The 13,491-nt window shown below is 36.1% G+C and overlaps 1 protein-coding gene across 1 annotated transcript in view; it reads left to right on the top strand.

Annotated features, from left to right (window-relative positions):
• Positions 1 to 13,491, top strand: part of SOBP (sine oculis binding protein homolog) — a 138,530-nt gene that overhangs the window by 26,661 nt on the left and 98,378 nt on the right. Inside the window, exon 3 of the mRNA XM_070953601.1 lies at positions 2,194 to 2,379. Within this exon, the coding sequence (XP_070809702.1) occupies positions 2,194 to 2,379 (186 nt within the window). The remainder of the gene's footprint in view (positions 1 to 2,193; positions 2,380 to 13,491) is intronic.

Raw genomic sequence — 13,491 nt, 5'->3', positions numbered from 1 at the left:
CACAAGTGTGTATGTGTAATATTTTCTGAGTTTTCCTTCATATGGAATGGGATAATCTTTTATCTGTTTGGGGCAGATTTGGGTTTTCAAGTACATGAATGGATGTTGGTTTGTGCATGCTTTTTTCAGCACTATATTCAGAACACACACTAGCTAGTCTTACAATTATCAGGAACACTTTTTAAAAATTGGTAATAGAAATTTATTGAGATTCCAAATCGGGTCTACAAAAATCTAATAAATAGTGCTTAGAATTTTTTATGCTGTCATCCATAATTGTTATACTCTAGTTCTGATAGCCTTATTATACTAGAAGTATAATATGTTCATTTATTTATTTATTATAGGCCAGCAATGTAATATTTTGGTTGTATTACGGAATGTAACCAAAATATTACATTGCTGGTCTACCAATGTAATATGGTAGATCAGAAATGTATGCATCGAATATGATACTCAGATGTATAACATCTACATCTGCTGACTTGTTCCTTTTCACATTGCCATTAAGATCTAAAGCTTATCTTGTCATTCACATGTCATTAAGGTATAAAACTCATCTTGTCCCTATTTCCCACAGTTCATCTGACTCAACTTTGTGAAAACATCAGGTCAGGTATCCGATAATTCTGTGTCTTCCTCAGTGAACATTTTCTGTTCATCTCGCTTAAATTCTGCTTTATATATCTTTATCTCAGTCATCTGTGCACCCAGCTTTTTTTTTTTTTGATTTATATGCCGCCCTTCTCCGGAGACTCAGGGCGGCTTACAATGCATTAAGTAATAGCCTTCATACTTTTGTATATTTTATACAAAGTCAGCTTACTGCCCCCACAATCTGGGTCCTTTTTTTGCTTCTGATGTATTTGTAAATTACTGATCTTAATGCTGAACTGTATGCTGCTCAGAATCTTTTCCAAGGATTTGTTTTTATAAATTTGGGTGGCTTTGGTTCTCCCCACTAGGGCAAGTCTTCTCTAATAGCTTTCTTGACACAACTAATTATACATGCGTGTGATCTCTTGCACTAGGTTGCAATTTTACTGCCCTACAGTAGGCATTTTATCTGAGCTATTGTAGTTTTGAATAAACTCCAATCATTCTGAGTTTTTTTGAATTTCTTCCTTTTTACATTCCTCTACTGTCAAATAAATTCTCCATTTTAGCAAAATATGACTGTCCTGGACTTCTTATAGAAATTTCTTCCTTCTCTAAATATTAGGCTATGTTCTCTCTAATATTAGAGAATCAAATACATGTCACTTTCAAGATGTTTAATTTTAATAGAGTGACAAAATCAGATATTTTATCAACAGCAACGTTTTTCATCCTGATCACCTTATGATATATGGATTCCCAGAATTCCCTACCCAGCATGGCCATTGCTAAGAATTTTGGGAACTGAAGACCACACATTACCCAAGCTGGGAAATGCTGATTCCTGCTTTACAGTATTTAATCACTGCTGACTGGGGGAATCAAGTTAAGAGGCTTGAAAAATGCACTAGCATACTTGCTAAGTCATGAAAACAAGTTTCTTAGTATTTGGTTGACTGTTCTATGTGAACACAAAGGCTGAATAATTGTTTTTCCTTATTGATGCTTGTCAGCTGTCTTGATAAACATTTACTATTATGTTAAAATAGGCATATTTCATACTGGTAAGACATATTTTGCAGTTATTATGAAGCACATAAATGAAGTCACATGTCTTGATAATATGTGGATACTGAATGTATCCACATATATCTTAAATTGTTGTAAATAGAGCACCTACATTTTAATGCAGTATTTAAATGAAGAATAATATCTACAGAATATTATTATAAAATGTTGCTCTTGTCCCATTTAGCTTTGGGACTTCACTCTGAAAGTGTAGAATTGGGCAAGATTAATGAAGTTTATGATTGTGTTTAGATGCTATGAGTTTTTAAACTCTGATTATAGTCAGTGTACGATCTGAGTTATGCTTCCGATTGTATTTCAGCATTTTATTACTATGTGCAGTTTTGGAAAGATTACTGATATATTAAACTACAAATTGGGTTCATCCTGGAAACCTGACATAGTTGGTTTTGGCTAAATAAGAGTATATTAACTCCTCAATTGTTAATCAAATTGGCAAACAATAAATATACCATATCTGATCAAAAGCTGTAATATATTTTAAAATTAATTATTTTTCCTTTGCAGAAAATTCTTTGCCAAAAACAAAATTACCTGAAGACAGTGTTATGTCACCATACAATATAAACACAAACTATCCAGGGCTTACCACAGGAAATGGAATCTCAGACTCACCAGCAGGATCAAAGGAACATGGCAATGTACCCATTATTGTACCATTAATTCCACCACCTTTTATAAAGCCACCAGCAGGTAAATAATTTATTTTGTAATGTTTTGCTTTTCTTAGATAATGTTCTTAAATGTTTTAAAGTTATAAACTAAAAAGTTCAGGAGTACAGGTAGTCCTCGACTTATGACAACAACAGAACCCAAAATTGTATTGGTCAGTTGTTAAATGAGTCACAGCCCATTTTATGACCTTTTTGCCATGGTTGTTAAGCAAATCACTGCTGTCAAATGAATCATGTGATTTTTAAGCAAATCTGGCTTCCCCCATTAATTTGCTTGTCACAAACTCCCTAAGAAGGTCTCAAATTACAATCCCAGGACTCCGGGACTCTGCAACCATTGTAAATACATGCTATTTGCCAAATGTTTAAATTTTTATGATGTGTCTATGGGGATGCTGCAATGGTCTTAAATATGAGAACTGTTCATAAGTCACTTTTTTCAGTGCAATTGTAAGTTTGAACATCACAAAACGAATGGCTGTCAGTTGAGTAGAATATTGCAAAATCATAGTTAACAGAATTTGCTTTTGGAAAGTACTAAACTGCCCTCAGAAAGGCATGGTGCGGATGAACATCGTGGGGAGAAGAATCAGAATGTTCTGGAATGGTTCTATTCTTCAATCAGTGAGTTTTGCATATGCCTAACGGCAAGAGATTTCAGTACAGACTGAGCGCCCCAAGTGTGATCATGGGATCATGGGGAGAGGTGTCTAGCGGTCAGAATTTTAAATCAGTGTCGTATGTAGCCCTGGAGAGTCCATTGTAACTTTGAACAGTCACTAAGAGAACGGTTGTAAGTCGAGGACTGCCTGTACTTACAAAGTCAGAAGAATCCTTTTCTTTAGAACAGGGGTGGACAATGTGACCTTCAATGTTTTTCAATTACAACTGCCATGATCTACCATGCTGGCTTGCTCTAAAGAGAGCTGGAATTTTTCCACTGCTGTATTAACAATGTCGGGTTAAGGCTGCAGATTTATTTAAGGGCACAAATAGACCTATTACAATATCTATATTTAACAAAAAGATTTTTAAAATGTTGTGAAATAATTTAGGAACTGTATATAGCTGCAGTCCCCAACCTTTCCGGCTCTGTGGACTGGTGGAGGCAGTGGCTGCGGTGGGGAGAGAGGATGGTTTCATACACATGAGCACCACTTGTGCAAATGCAGCCTTGTGTGCTCACCCACGGCTTGCATGACCCAGTTACCAACAGGCTGCAGCCCGGGACCAGGTTGTGGCCCGGGGATTGGGTACCTCTGTTTTAGGTTATAATAAAATTCAGTGTGATCTTAAGATTCAGACTTCTGACTAGAACATGGTTCCTAAAGTGTTTGCCTTCACACCTCCCTTTGGTGAAATCTTAATGTAAATACTACTCCTAAAAATCCGGAATGAATAAAATGAACAACGAGAACAATACAGGTAGCCTGCTCATAAACATCACAATAGGGACCATCAACTCTGTTGCTAAGTGATGTTGTTGTGCAAAACATGACATGACCCTGCTGGACTTACAACCTCATTTGTCCTGCTGTTAAACAAACAAAAAGTTGTTAAACAAATCACCTATGGTTGTTAAGTAAGACATCACCTAACCGCAACTTGCAATTTTACTGCCACCTTCTCCATTGACTTTGTTTGTCGGAATCCAGCTGTGAAACATGCAAATGGCTATCACATAATCATGAAACACTACAAGAGTCCTAAATGCCTACTGGTTGTGAAGTGCTTGAATCTTAATCACATGAAAATGGGTGTGCTGTGACATAAGTGTGAGAACAAGTTATAAATGTACTTTTTCAGCATTACCATAAGTATGAATAGTTGCTAAACAAGGCAGTTGTTAAACAAAGACTACCCGTATAATGAAATTTGGGGAAAGATGGATTATTGCAGCAATGAATATCCCCTGGACTCTGTCTGCCTTCTCTAAGGGAGGAATACATCACAATTTGAGAATACTTGGTCTAGAAGGGCTGGATTTAAAATTACTAGTTCAAAGTATATATGAATGTGAGCAGCCCAGGTTTGTTTTGTTGTACAGGTAGACCTTGACTTACAACTATTAGTTCAGTTACTGTTCAAAATTATGACAGTGCTGAACAACAACTTATGACCAGTCCCTGAAGTTAGGGCTGTTGCAATACCCCTGTGATCATATGATCTTGATCTTACAGAATACAGAATAATAGAGTTGGAAGAGACCTTGGACTGGAGGTCTTTTAGTTCAACCCCCTGCTCAAGCTATACCAATTCAGACAAGTGGCTGTCCAGTCTCTTCTTAAAAGCGTCCAGTGATGAAGCACCCACAACTTCTGAAGGCAAGCCATTCTCACTGTTATGAAATTTCTTCTTAGTTCTAGGTTGCTTCTTTCCTTGATTAGTTTCCATCCCTTATTTCTTATCCTGCCTTCAGGTGCTTTGGAAAATAGGCTGACCCCCTCTTCTTTGTGACCCCTCAGATATTGGAACACTGCTATCATGTCATGGTGCTTCTTTTCAGTACACTAGACATACCCAATTCCTGCAACCATTCTTCATGTATTTTAGTCCAGAGTTCTCCAACTTTTCCAGTTTTGCGGACTGGCGGGGGGCAAGGGGGTTTTGCACAAGCAGTGGGCAATCACATACTCACCTGCTGCTCATGCAAATAAGTATCTGCCTGTGCGTTCTCGTTTGCCATTTCTGGTTCCAAAAGACTCAAGGCTCAATAGTGGGCCACAGCTGGGGATTGGAGACCCCTGTTTTAGTCTCTAGGCCCCTAATCATCTTTGTTGCACTTTTCTGCACTTTTCCCAAAGTCTCAATATACTTTTTATAATGTGGTGACCAAAACTCAATGAAGTATTTCAAATATGGCCTTACTAAGGTAAAGTGATATTAATACTTCTCATGAATCTTGATGCTTGGCAACCCATTTGCATTTATGACCAGTTGCCAAGCACTCTGCAATCACTTGATCACCATGCCAGTTTGTCTAGAAAATCAATGGGGGAGCCAGCAGGGAAGATTGCAAGTCATTGGGGTAAGTCTGCCACCTGCATACTTTCCCTAGCATCTTACTTTGCATTGACCTCTTGGGCACCTCCACACATGTTTCCTGAACTTCGCCTGCATCCCTGCCCTCTCCCCCCAATTTCCTCCTATCTGGCAGCAGCCACTTATCTGCCTGCCAGCCTGGGATTTGAAACTACCTGCTGGCTTCCCACTGGCTTTGATCGTGAGAATCCAGCAGGAAGTTGCCTTGCCTAACCACGGTGGGATTCAGTTAACAATGGCAACCAATTCTGAAGGGATTGTTATATGATGTGGTCATGGTTTATTAGTGCATTTTTTGGCAACAAAAGTTCTGGTCCCAATTGTTGTTGTAAGTTGAGAATCACCTGTAGGAGATTCCAGATTCAAAGATATGTGGGCAAGGATCTGTAAATTATATCCCCTTATCCCCTTATTTGTGGCTTATCTCCCTGCAAGTCTCCTGGTGTCATTTTTTTCATGTTAACATTTATCTTCAGGTTTCCTTCCTTGTATTATTTTGTTTAAGGTCAGTAATGTACAAAACCATATCTTTGTCAAGGCTAGTTTAATACTATGAATAGTAGAGGATGCATGAAAACAGTCATTAATATCGGAATGGTACAGAAAAACTCTTAAATGTTGACTATGGAGGGGTATTAGAATTTTGAGAAAACACTGGGTTTTTTTAACGTTTTTGTAAAAAATAAAATCATCATTTATTATTTATACCAGGCTAATTTTACACTGGCCAGTACATTTTTGTAATGTCCTATGTAAAATTAGCCTGGTATAAATAATAAATGTTGATTTTCATACACATGACATAAAATTATGATAGCTAAAATAGCATGTTCCTAACTCCCATTTTTATCAAATGAAATCCACAATCTAGATTACTTGTGAAAACCTTTATATGAGAGATGTTTAATTTCTGGAAATTTTGAAGCAATATTTCCTGAGGCTTGGGGCCAAGTGAGAGATGTGGGAATTAATATAGACCGTATATAAAAAGTACTTATATTACTACTTTTTACCATGGGCATTTTGGAGTGCCAAGTAGGGACAAAAGATGGACCAAATGTACTTGTAGTGAGGTTGTGTTGCTTGTTTTGTACATTATGTACATATAGTTAAGGGTAGAGTTTGCATTGGACATTAATTTAGTTAGTCTGATGAAAAATTGGTTTCTATGAACGGGTTTGCTTTTTATAGTTGTATAACAGTTTTATTATTTTATAAAATATTTATTTTTTCTCTAGAAAATATTAGTGTGTAAAATTGTTTATTTAGATATGTATACATTTATTTAAAACATGCTTTTAGTTTTTTTGTAAATGGAGCTTCTGCTAAACTGTTAAGGAATATAGCTTATCTATTTTTGGCTTTTTAGAAGAAACAGAAAGGCAAAAGTTGTTGCTGGATATAGAAGTCTATTGTGAAACATGCTATTCTGAACTTTGTCCTTCACTAATTTCAGGAAAAAAGATGTGGAAGAAACCCCAAGGCTCAAATACATTTTGTCACCTCAAATGTTGTCTATTCAGTCACATTTTCTGTATTTGAAATATTATCTATTAGAAGTTTCCACGTCTAGTAATTCTTTATTTTTGTAATTTTATCATTTTTATGGAATTTTGAAAACTGAAGGTTTGCCTATATAGATACATGCTTCTCTTATTCTATTTCTTTCTTCTTTTAGAAAGAAAAAGATTAGGAAGTATTACATAATAAATTTTCCTGGTTTTGGGAAAGTGACCAAAACACTCTTTCGATATTGTTCCTCTCCACTTGGTCCTTCATGCACATTTTCAAAGTACAGTATATTACAGCTTTGTTTTGCTAAATGTTGCATATGCTATATGTGATAGCTGTTTTGCTTATATTTAGGCAACGTCTAGCAAATTGCATAATGTTACTGATATAATGCTTTTCCACTAATATTACTTTGGATTCATTTAGTAAGAGTCTCGCTCTAAATTTTCTATGATTTTAAAGGATAAAACCACAACCTTGAACTGAGCCCAGGTAGCAACTGGCAATTCAGGTTAAAAATATGATATGATAATAATACAGTATACAGGTTAGCAGTGCAATAACATCATTTTACACCATTCAAAGCTGTTCAAGGTTAGTCGCAAACAACATATAGTAATAGTCTAGCCATCATGTAACCAAAGCATGGTTATCTTTATACTTTTCCAACAAGCTTAGCAACTGTTTTAACGATGCAGTAAACAGCACTATTCAATTATTTGGATTTAATTTCAGCTTCTTCAAGGGTACTCAGTACTACCTCAACAACTCAACCGTACTTAGTATAGTGAGCATATTGATGACTCTTTACTGTACTGTAAAATTTTATGTGTCCTCTCTCATCAGGTTCATATATCTATTAAGGGGGCATTATCGATTGGGAGAATGCCATCATTGTTCCTGTATACAAACTGAAAGGTACCAAGAGTGAATGCAAAAAATTAGGGGGATTAATGTCTTAAGTATGCCTGAGAAGATGTTTGGCAGAATTCTGTTTGAAAGAGTACGAGACATGACAATGAATAAAACTTGGGGAATGCAGTGTGGAATTATCTGAGCGGAAGCTGTGAAGACCACTTTTTCACTCTTCAGCAGATCATTCACAAATGTATAACTGAAAGAAAAAAAGTATTGTATATTGATGTTGTTTGATACTGTATGACTGCATTTGAGAAAGAGAATAGGCTTGGATAATGGAATGTTTTGCACAAGTATGGAGTTCCTAAAGTAGATAAAAACAGTGGATGAGGGAAGTAAAGCATGCACTGGATAAATGGAATGCTTAGTAGAACATTAAACAGTGAGCAGGGAGTAGGACGTGTGATGTTTCTCTGAATGTCTAATATACACATATTGTGGCAAGAAGATTCGTAAAATGGGGCAAACTCACTTAACAAATGTTTCACTTAGCAACATAAATGTTGGGCTCAATTGTGGTCGTAACTCAAGGACTTGTATTTATGAATAAATATGTAAAGTAATTTGATTTGAGATATGAATATGCATGTACTTTTTACGTATAGACAGAACCATGTTATAGGTTGAAAACACAGATGATTTGTAGTTAGTGCTAACTGAACTGTGTGATGGAGGAACATGAACGTAAAATGAATATATCAAAACCCATAGCAGGCATATTTTGTCAGGAATTTATGTACTTGATAGAATATTTACTAAAGATGGTAAACTAGATGGAGAAGTAATAGAATGTAGACAGTATGGTTTGTATTCTGTTTTGGGATTCTGCCTATTTTGTTATAAATTAAGAGTTTGTTATGTCCAGACAAATATAAAAGCATGTTAAATTCAGGAAAGAATAATTAAGAAATTTCTGTGATAAAAAAAGAAGAGATAAGAGTCAAGAATAAAAAGTTTGAAAAGGTTGCTGAATTAATGTGGACTGACTATAAAGCGAATGACCAGTACAAAATGGTTTGGTCATATAGAGAAAACGAATAAAGACTAAATTGTAAAACCAGTTTGTGAAGAAATCATGAATGGGTTAAGAGGAAAGATAGCATTAAGAAAGTTGTGGTTGAATTGAGTTGATGAGATCCTCAAAAGGAGAGATCTGAAAAATATTAAAGAACAAGAACTGTTTGAAGCACTGCATGGACAGAATGAAATCAAGGATCTTTACAAGGATAGGTCAGATGTGAGGGATCTGAAGCTGAAAAGGCAGGTGCTACTTTTATCAATGCCTTCTTAAAGAAGTTATATCTTTCTGCCGGGTTGTGCAGTAGCCCCACATTTCCAGGAAAATAAGCTTTTGAATTAAAAACAGAAAACCTCCTCTACTCCAAAGCTGTTCTGGAATGTACAGCTGAAGAAGGAGTGGGGGAGGGGAATCTCAGCAATTGCACCATGGTTTCTGAGGGAGGAAGCAACATGTTCCAGAGAACAGCCCAAGATAGGAGAGTGTGCAATCCTGAACTGGATGGGAGAGAGAAGAAATGTTTTAGGGTAGCCACACCCTAGAATGTTCCAGGGTAGGTCTATTAGGTTAGAAGGTTATAGCTTTAGTTTGGCAAGAATCTGTTTATTAGGTGTAAATAAATAAAAACTGGAATTATTCAGATTTTACTGTGAAGTCTTTGGGCTCACGCTTCACAAAAGCTGCTTCTTGCATCCTTTCAGAGTCTCAAAGCAAACATTAATTTCTTTGGCTTTATAATTCTTAATTGTGTGTGTGTGTGTGTGTGTGTGTGTGTGTGTGAGAGAGAGAGAGAGAGAGAGAGAGAGGGAAGAGAGGGGGGAGGCGGGGAGAGGGAGAGAGAATTGTATAACATTGTTACTCCTAAAGAGTAAAGCAATGGTAGGTACTTAGATAGATAGGCAGGCAGGCAGGTAGGTAGGTAGATGTAGAACCATAAACCATTTCCCCAGATTGCCTTCCAATCCAAATCCAACAGAAGAAAATGGAATCATTGCTGGTGATCTGAACAATATTTGATTAGCATCATACTAGAAACATTCAGTAAATTACCACCAGAATGTTATAGCTCAACAACGGTTCATACATTTCTGAAAATAACCCTCTGACTCAAGAGGCTTTTGTGGGTGCCCAGGGAGTAGAGGGAGAAAGAGAATTCTTCATTGACTAAAATTATTTTTTCCTTGTACAATACTGGATATTTACATATATTTCAAGTATGCAGAAACATCGTAGGAATAATGTTAAATTAGAATCTAATTTAGAATCTTATTAAATTAGACTGAATTTGATTTGTGAGACCAATTGTTAATCTTACTTAATGATAAAATACATCTATACTTTTCATCTTGCAGTTTCTTTTGCAAACTCTTCTGCAAAAATTTCAATAGGTATATTGAAATAATTTTAAAAGTTATTATAATAAAAAAGCCCTGACCCTACACTATTTTTTTTTGAAAAAGATGAAACCCAGTATATGTAGATTTCTTTAAACAAAATAGCATTTGCTAGAATTATTGCTAGTATTGTATTGTATTTGCTAGTATTGTATTTTATCTTGGCTGTTCACCGCCCTGAGTCCTCCGGGAGTAGGGCGGTATAAAAATTTGATAAATAAATAAATAAATAAATAAATTTAATTTTAAAAAAATTATTTCATAGTGGTGATGATATTCTTTCCGAGTAAAGTCGAGAGGAGTGGGGAAATGAAGTTTGTGGACAAGTTGGCCAAAATGACTTTCATTAACTTTTTGGTGGCAGACTCTTCTGTAAATCATTCATTTTAAATGGAAAAGCAGCTAGGGATGGTGTAGAGCGGGAAGTCATTGAACGTTCTTCTTAATTAAGACTTAAAATGGCACTGCAAACTTTTGATGATTAATTGAAGCATGCGTTTGCCTGATGCATATTTAGTTATTATAATGTGATAATTTTATCTTGTTACACAGACAGATCCCACGGGGAGCATGATTTAACACTGTGAACACTGTGTTTATTGCATTGTTCATTAAGAAACGTACAAAGGCTGGTAAACAATAAGGAGATGGTAATAACTGTCTCTACAACAGTTTAGTTTTGACCCATTTCCATCTATAAAGTTATAACCCTGGAGTAGGAAATATAACTCGGAATGCCCTGAATAACTCTGAATAATAGAGGCAATCATTTTAGTCCTCCAACAGCATGGAATTTGTGTTGATATTACTGCTCTGTTTACAACAGCACAGATGTTTATTGAGATAAACAGTGCAGATATTTTATTGTTTATGTTTCAAAAACTGCGTTTGCATTTTTAAACACATGCTGTTCTAAATATGTTTTTACAGCATCATAGAAAAAGTGGTAGGTAACTAAAAGGATTTTACTCTGGTGTAGTTCATTTTGAGAATATTAATATGAAGATTTTATTTTTTTGACTAGAGGTAAATAAACTTGTTCTAGATTTCAGGCACACAAAAATGATATTAGTGGTATCACTAGTTCTGAAAAACATCCAGAGTAAACAATTTTAGATTATCTGTATTTTATAAACATCTATGATACAGGTAGTCCTCAGTTTACAACAGTCCATTTAGTGATTGTTTGAAGTTACAATGACATTGAAAAAAGTGACTTATGACTATTCTTCACACTTACAATTGTTGCACCAGCCCTATGGTCACTTGGCTACTGATCAGGGGTGGTATTTACTTACCTTCGTTACTGGTTCGCAAATGTGAGCGCATGCACAGATCATCAAAAACGGGACGTGATGACATCAGGGCAGGTGGGTGGAGCCTCCCGCCATTGCCGCTTCTACTTCGCCTGAACCAGATAGAACTGGCTGAATACCACCACTGCTACTGATTCATATATGAGTACCCCGTGGGCCAGATCTGGCCCGTGGGCCTTGAGTTTGACACCCCTGCTGTAGAGATTCTACCTTGGACTCTGGAGGCTGTGAGGGTTTGAAGGGGAACAACAGGCTTCAATGCATCTTTAGCAAGACTAAGTGGCTTTCGGTATCATGGTCCCCTGCTTCTGGCGACGACGTAAATATATTTAACTTTGCGGAAAGGTAATGAAGAAGCAATACGATAGTACTCTACAAATGCTTCAAACACAAAAGCTTCTCAAGACAATTAGGCACATACAGTATTCCTCCACATTTTTTCTCTTTGCCTCTCATATTCTTCCTTTTTGTTATCCCTGACAAAAATGTGTTATTGCAAAAACATGAAGCTGGAGTCAGATTTTAGAAGAAAGAGATTGTTTTCTTATATCGTGCTAATTCTTCAGACAAGACAGCAAATGAAATCTAGGCTTACTATGACATAAAAAGAGATTATCCCTTAAGTAAAAAGGGCTGTCCAAAAATTAAACTGTTAGGTAACAAGCTGTCAGTAATATTGCTGCTGAATTGATTTACTGCTGGGAAATGCTTTGTTTTAAAATCTAGTAGGGGCTATAAAATCAGCCTTAACACAATTTTCTCTCTTTCTTATAGACCTGTAGTAGACAGCAGCGATCATACCATCAAGTTTTCTTTCTTTACAACGTATTATTATTCATTTATTTGTATCCTCTTTTTATTATTTTTACAAATAACTCAAGGAGGCAAACATATCCAACATAGTTTCTCCCCTCCTATTTTTTCTACAGCAACAATCCTGTGAGGTGGGTTGGGCTGAGAGAGAGAGAGACTGGCCCAAGGTCACCCAGCCGGCTTTCATGGCTAAGGAAGGACTAGAACTCACTGTTTCCTGCTTTCTAGCTTGGTCTTTCTAGCTAAACTGTGATGTTTAAAAAATAATTTCAATTTTAATGGTGGCTCGTGTCACAGATTTATGATTGTTTTTAACAGTTGTGACCTTTGCAGCATCCCCATGATCATGTGATCAAAATTCAGATGCTTGGCAACTGGTTCATATTTATGACCATGACTGTGTCCCGGGATCATATGATCCCCTTTTGTGATCTTCTGGCAAGCAAAGTCAATGGGGAAGCCAGATTCACTTAAAAACTGGATTACTAATTTATCAACCACAGTGGCAAGAAATGTTGTAAAATGGGACAAAACTCACTTAACAAATGTCTCACTAACAACAGAAATTTTGGACTCAATTGTGGTCTTAAGTCGAGGAGTACCTGTAACTATTTATCAAGAACAATCCCAGGTTTATCTTAACTAAAAGGCTTCTTTATGAATATCATAATACTAACACCTATTTGGAAAAACTCTCTAACTAGTAAAAAAAAATAAGAAATGAAGAAATAAAATACCATTGTATGATCTTAAACAGGCACTTATTCAATGATTTTTCTAAATGAAAAACATACTTCTTAGCTATTTCACATTGGCCACTTCTCTGGCCACTTCTGTGGTTAATACTTCATTACTTGGTTTGCTTGTTGTTGAATAATGGCATGAAACTCTTGAAACTTAATTATATAAAAGTGGGCAGGATTTATCTGCTCAGAAGAGTGTTGCAAAAACTATGTTTGGAAAATATTTCCAATTCTGCCAAGAAATAAAGATGATATTGGTGAATCTCAGGACAGGAAAGGGAAAAAAATGACTTTGTCTTCAATTTGGCACATGGGGCTCTCTCACAAGACCTAATTCCTGCAGATTTAGCTTAGTTTCAGATGATTTCTAAATTG

The sequence above is a fragment of the Pituophis catenifer genome, unplaced genomic scaffold (assembly GCF_029215685.1).
Source record: "Pituophis catenifer annectens isolate HBS135680 unplaced genomic scaffold, rPitCat1.0.hap2 SCAF_1, whole genome shotgun sequence".
In the NCBI taxonomy this organism is placed as follows: domain Eukaryota; kingdom Metazoa; phylum Chordata; class Lepidosauria; order Squamata; family Colubridae; genus Pituophis; species Pituophis catenifer.
The sequence above is the reverse complement of the archived record's forward strand: the minus strand, read 5'-3'. Positions and strand labels throughout refer to the sequence as shown.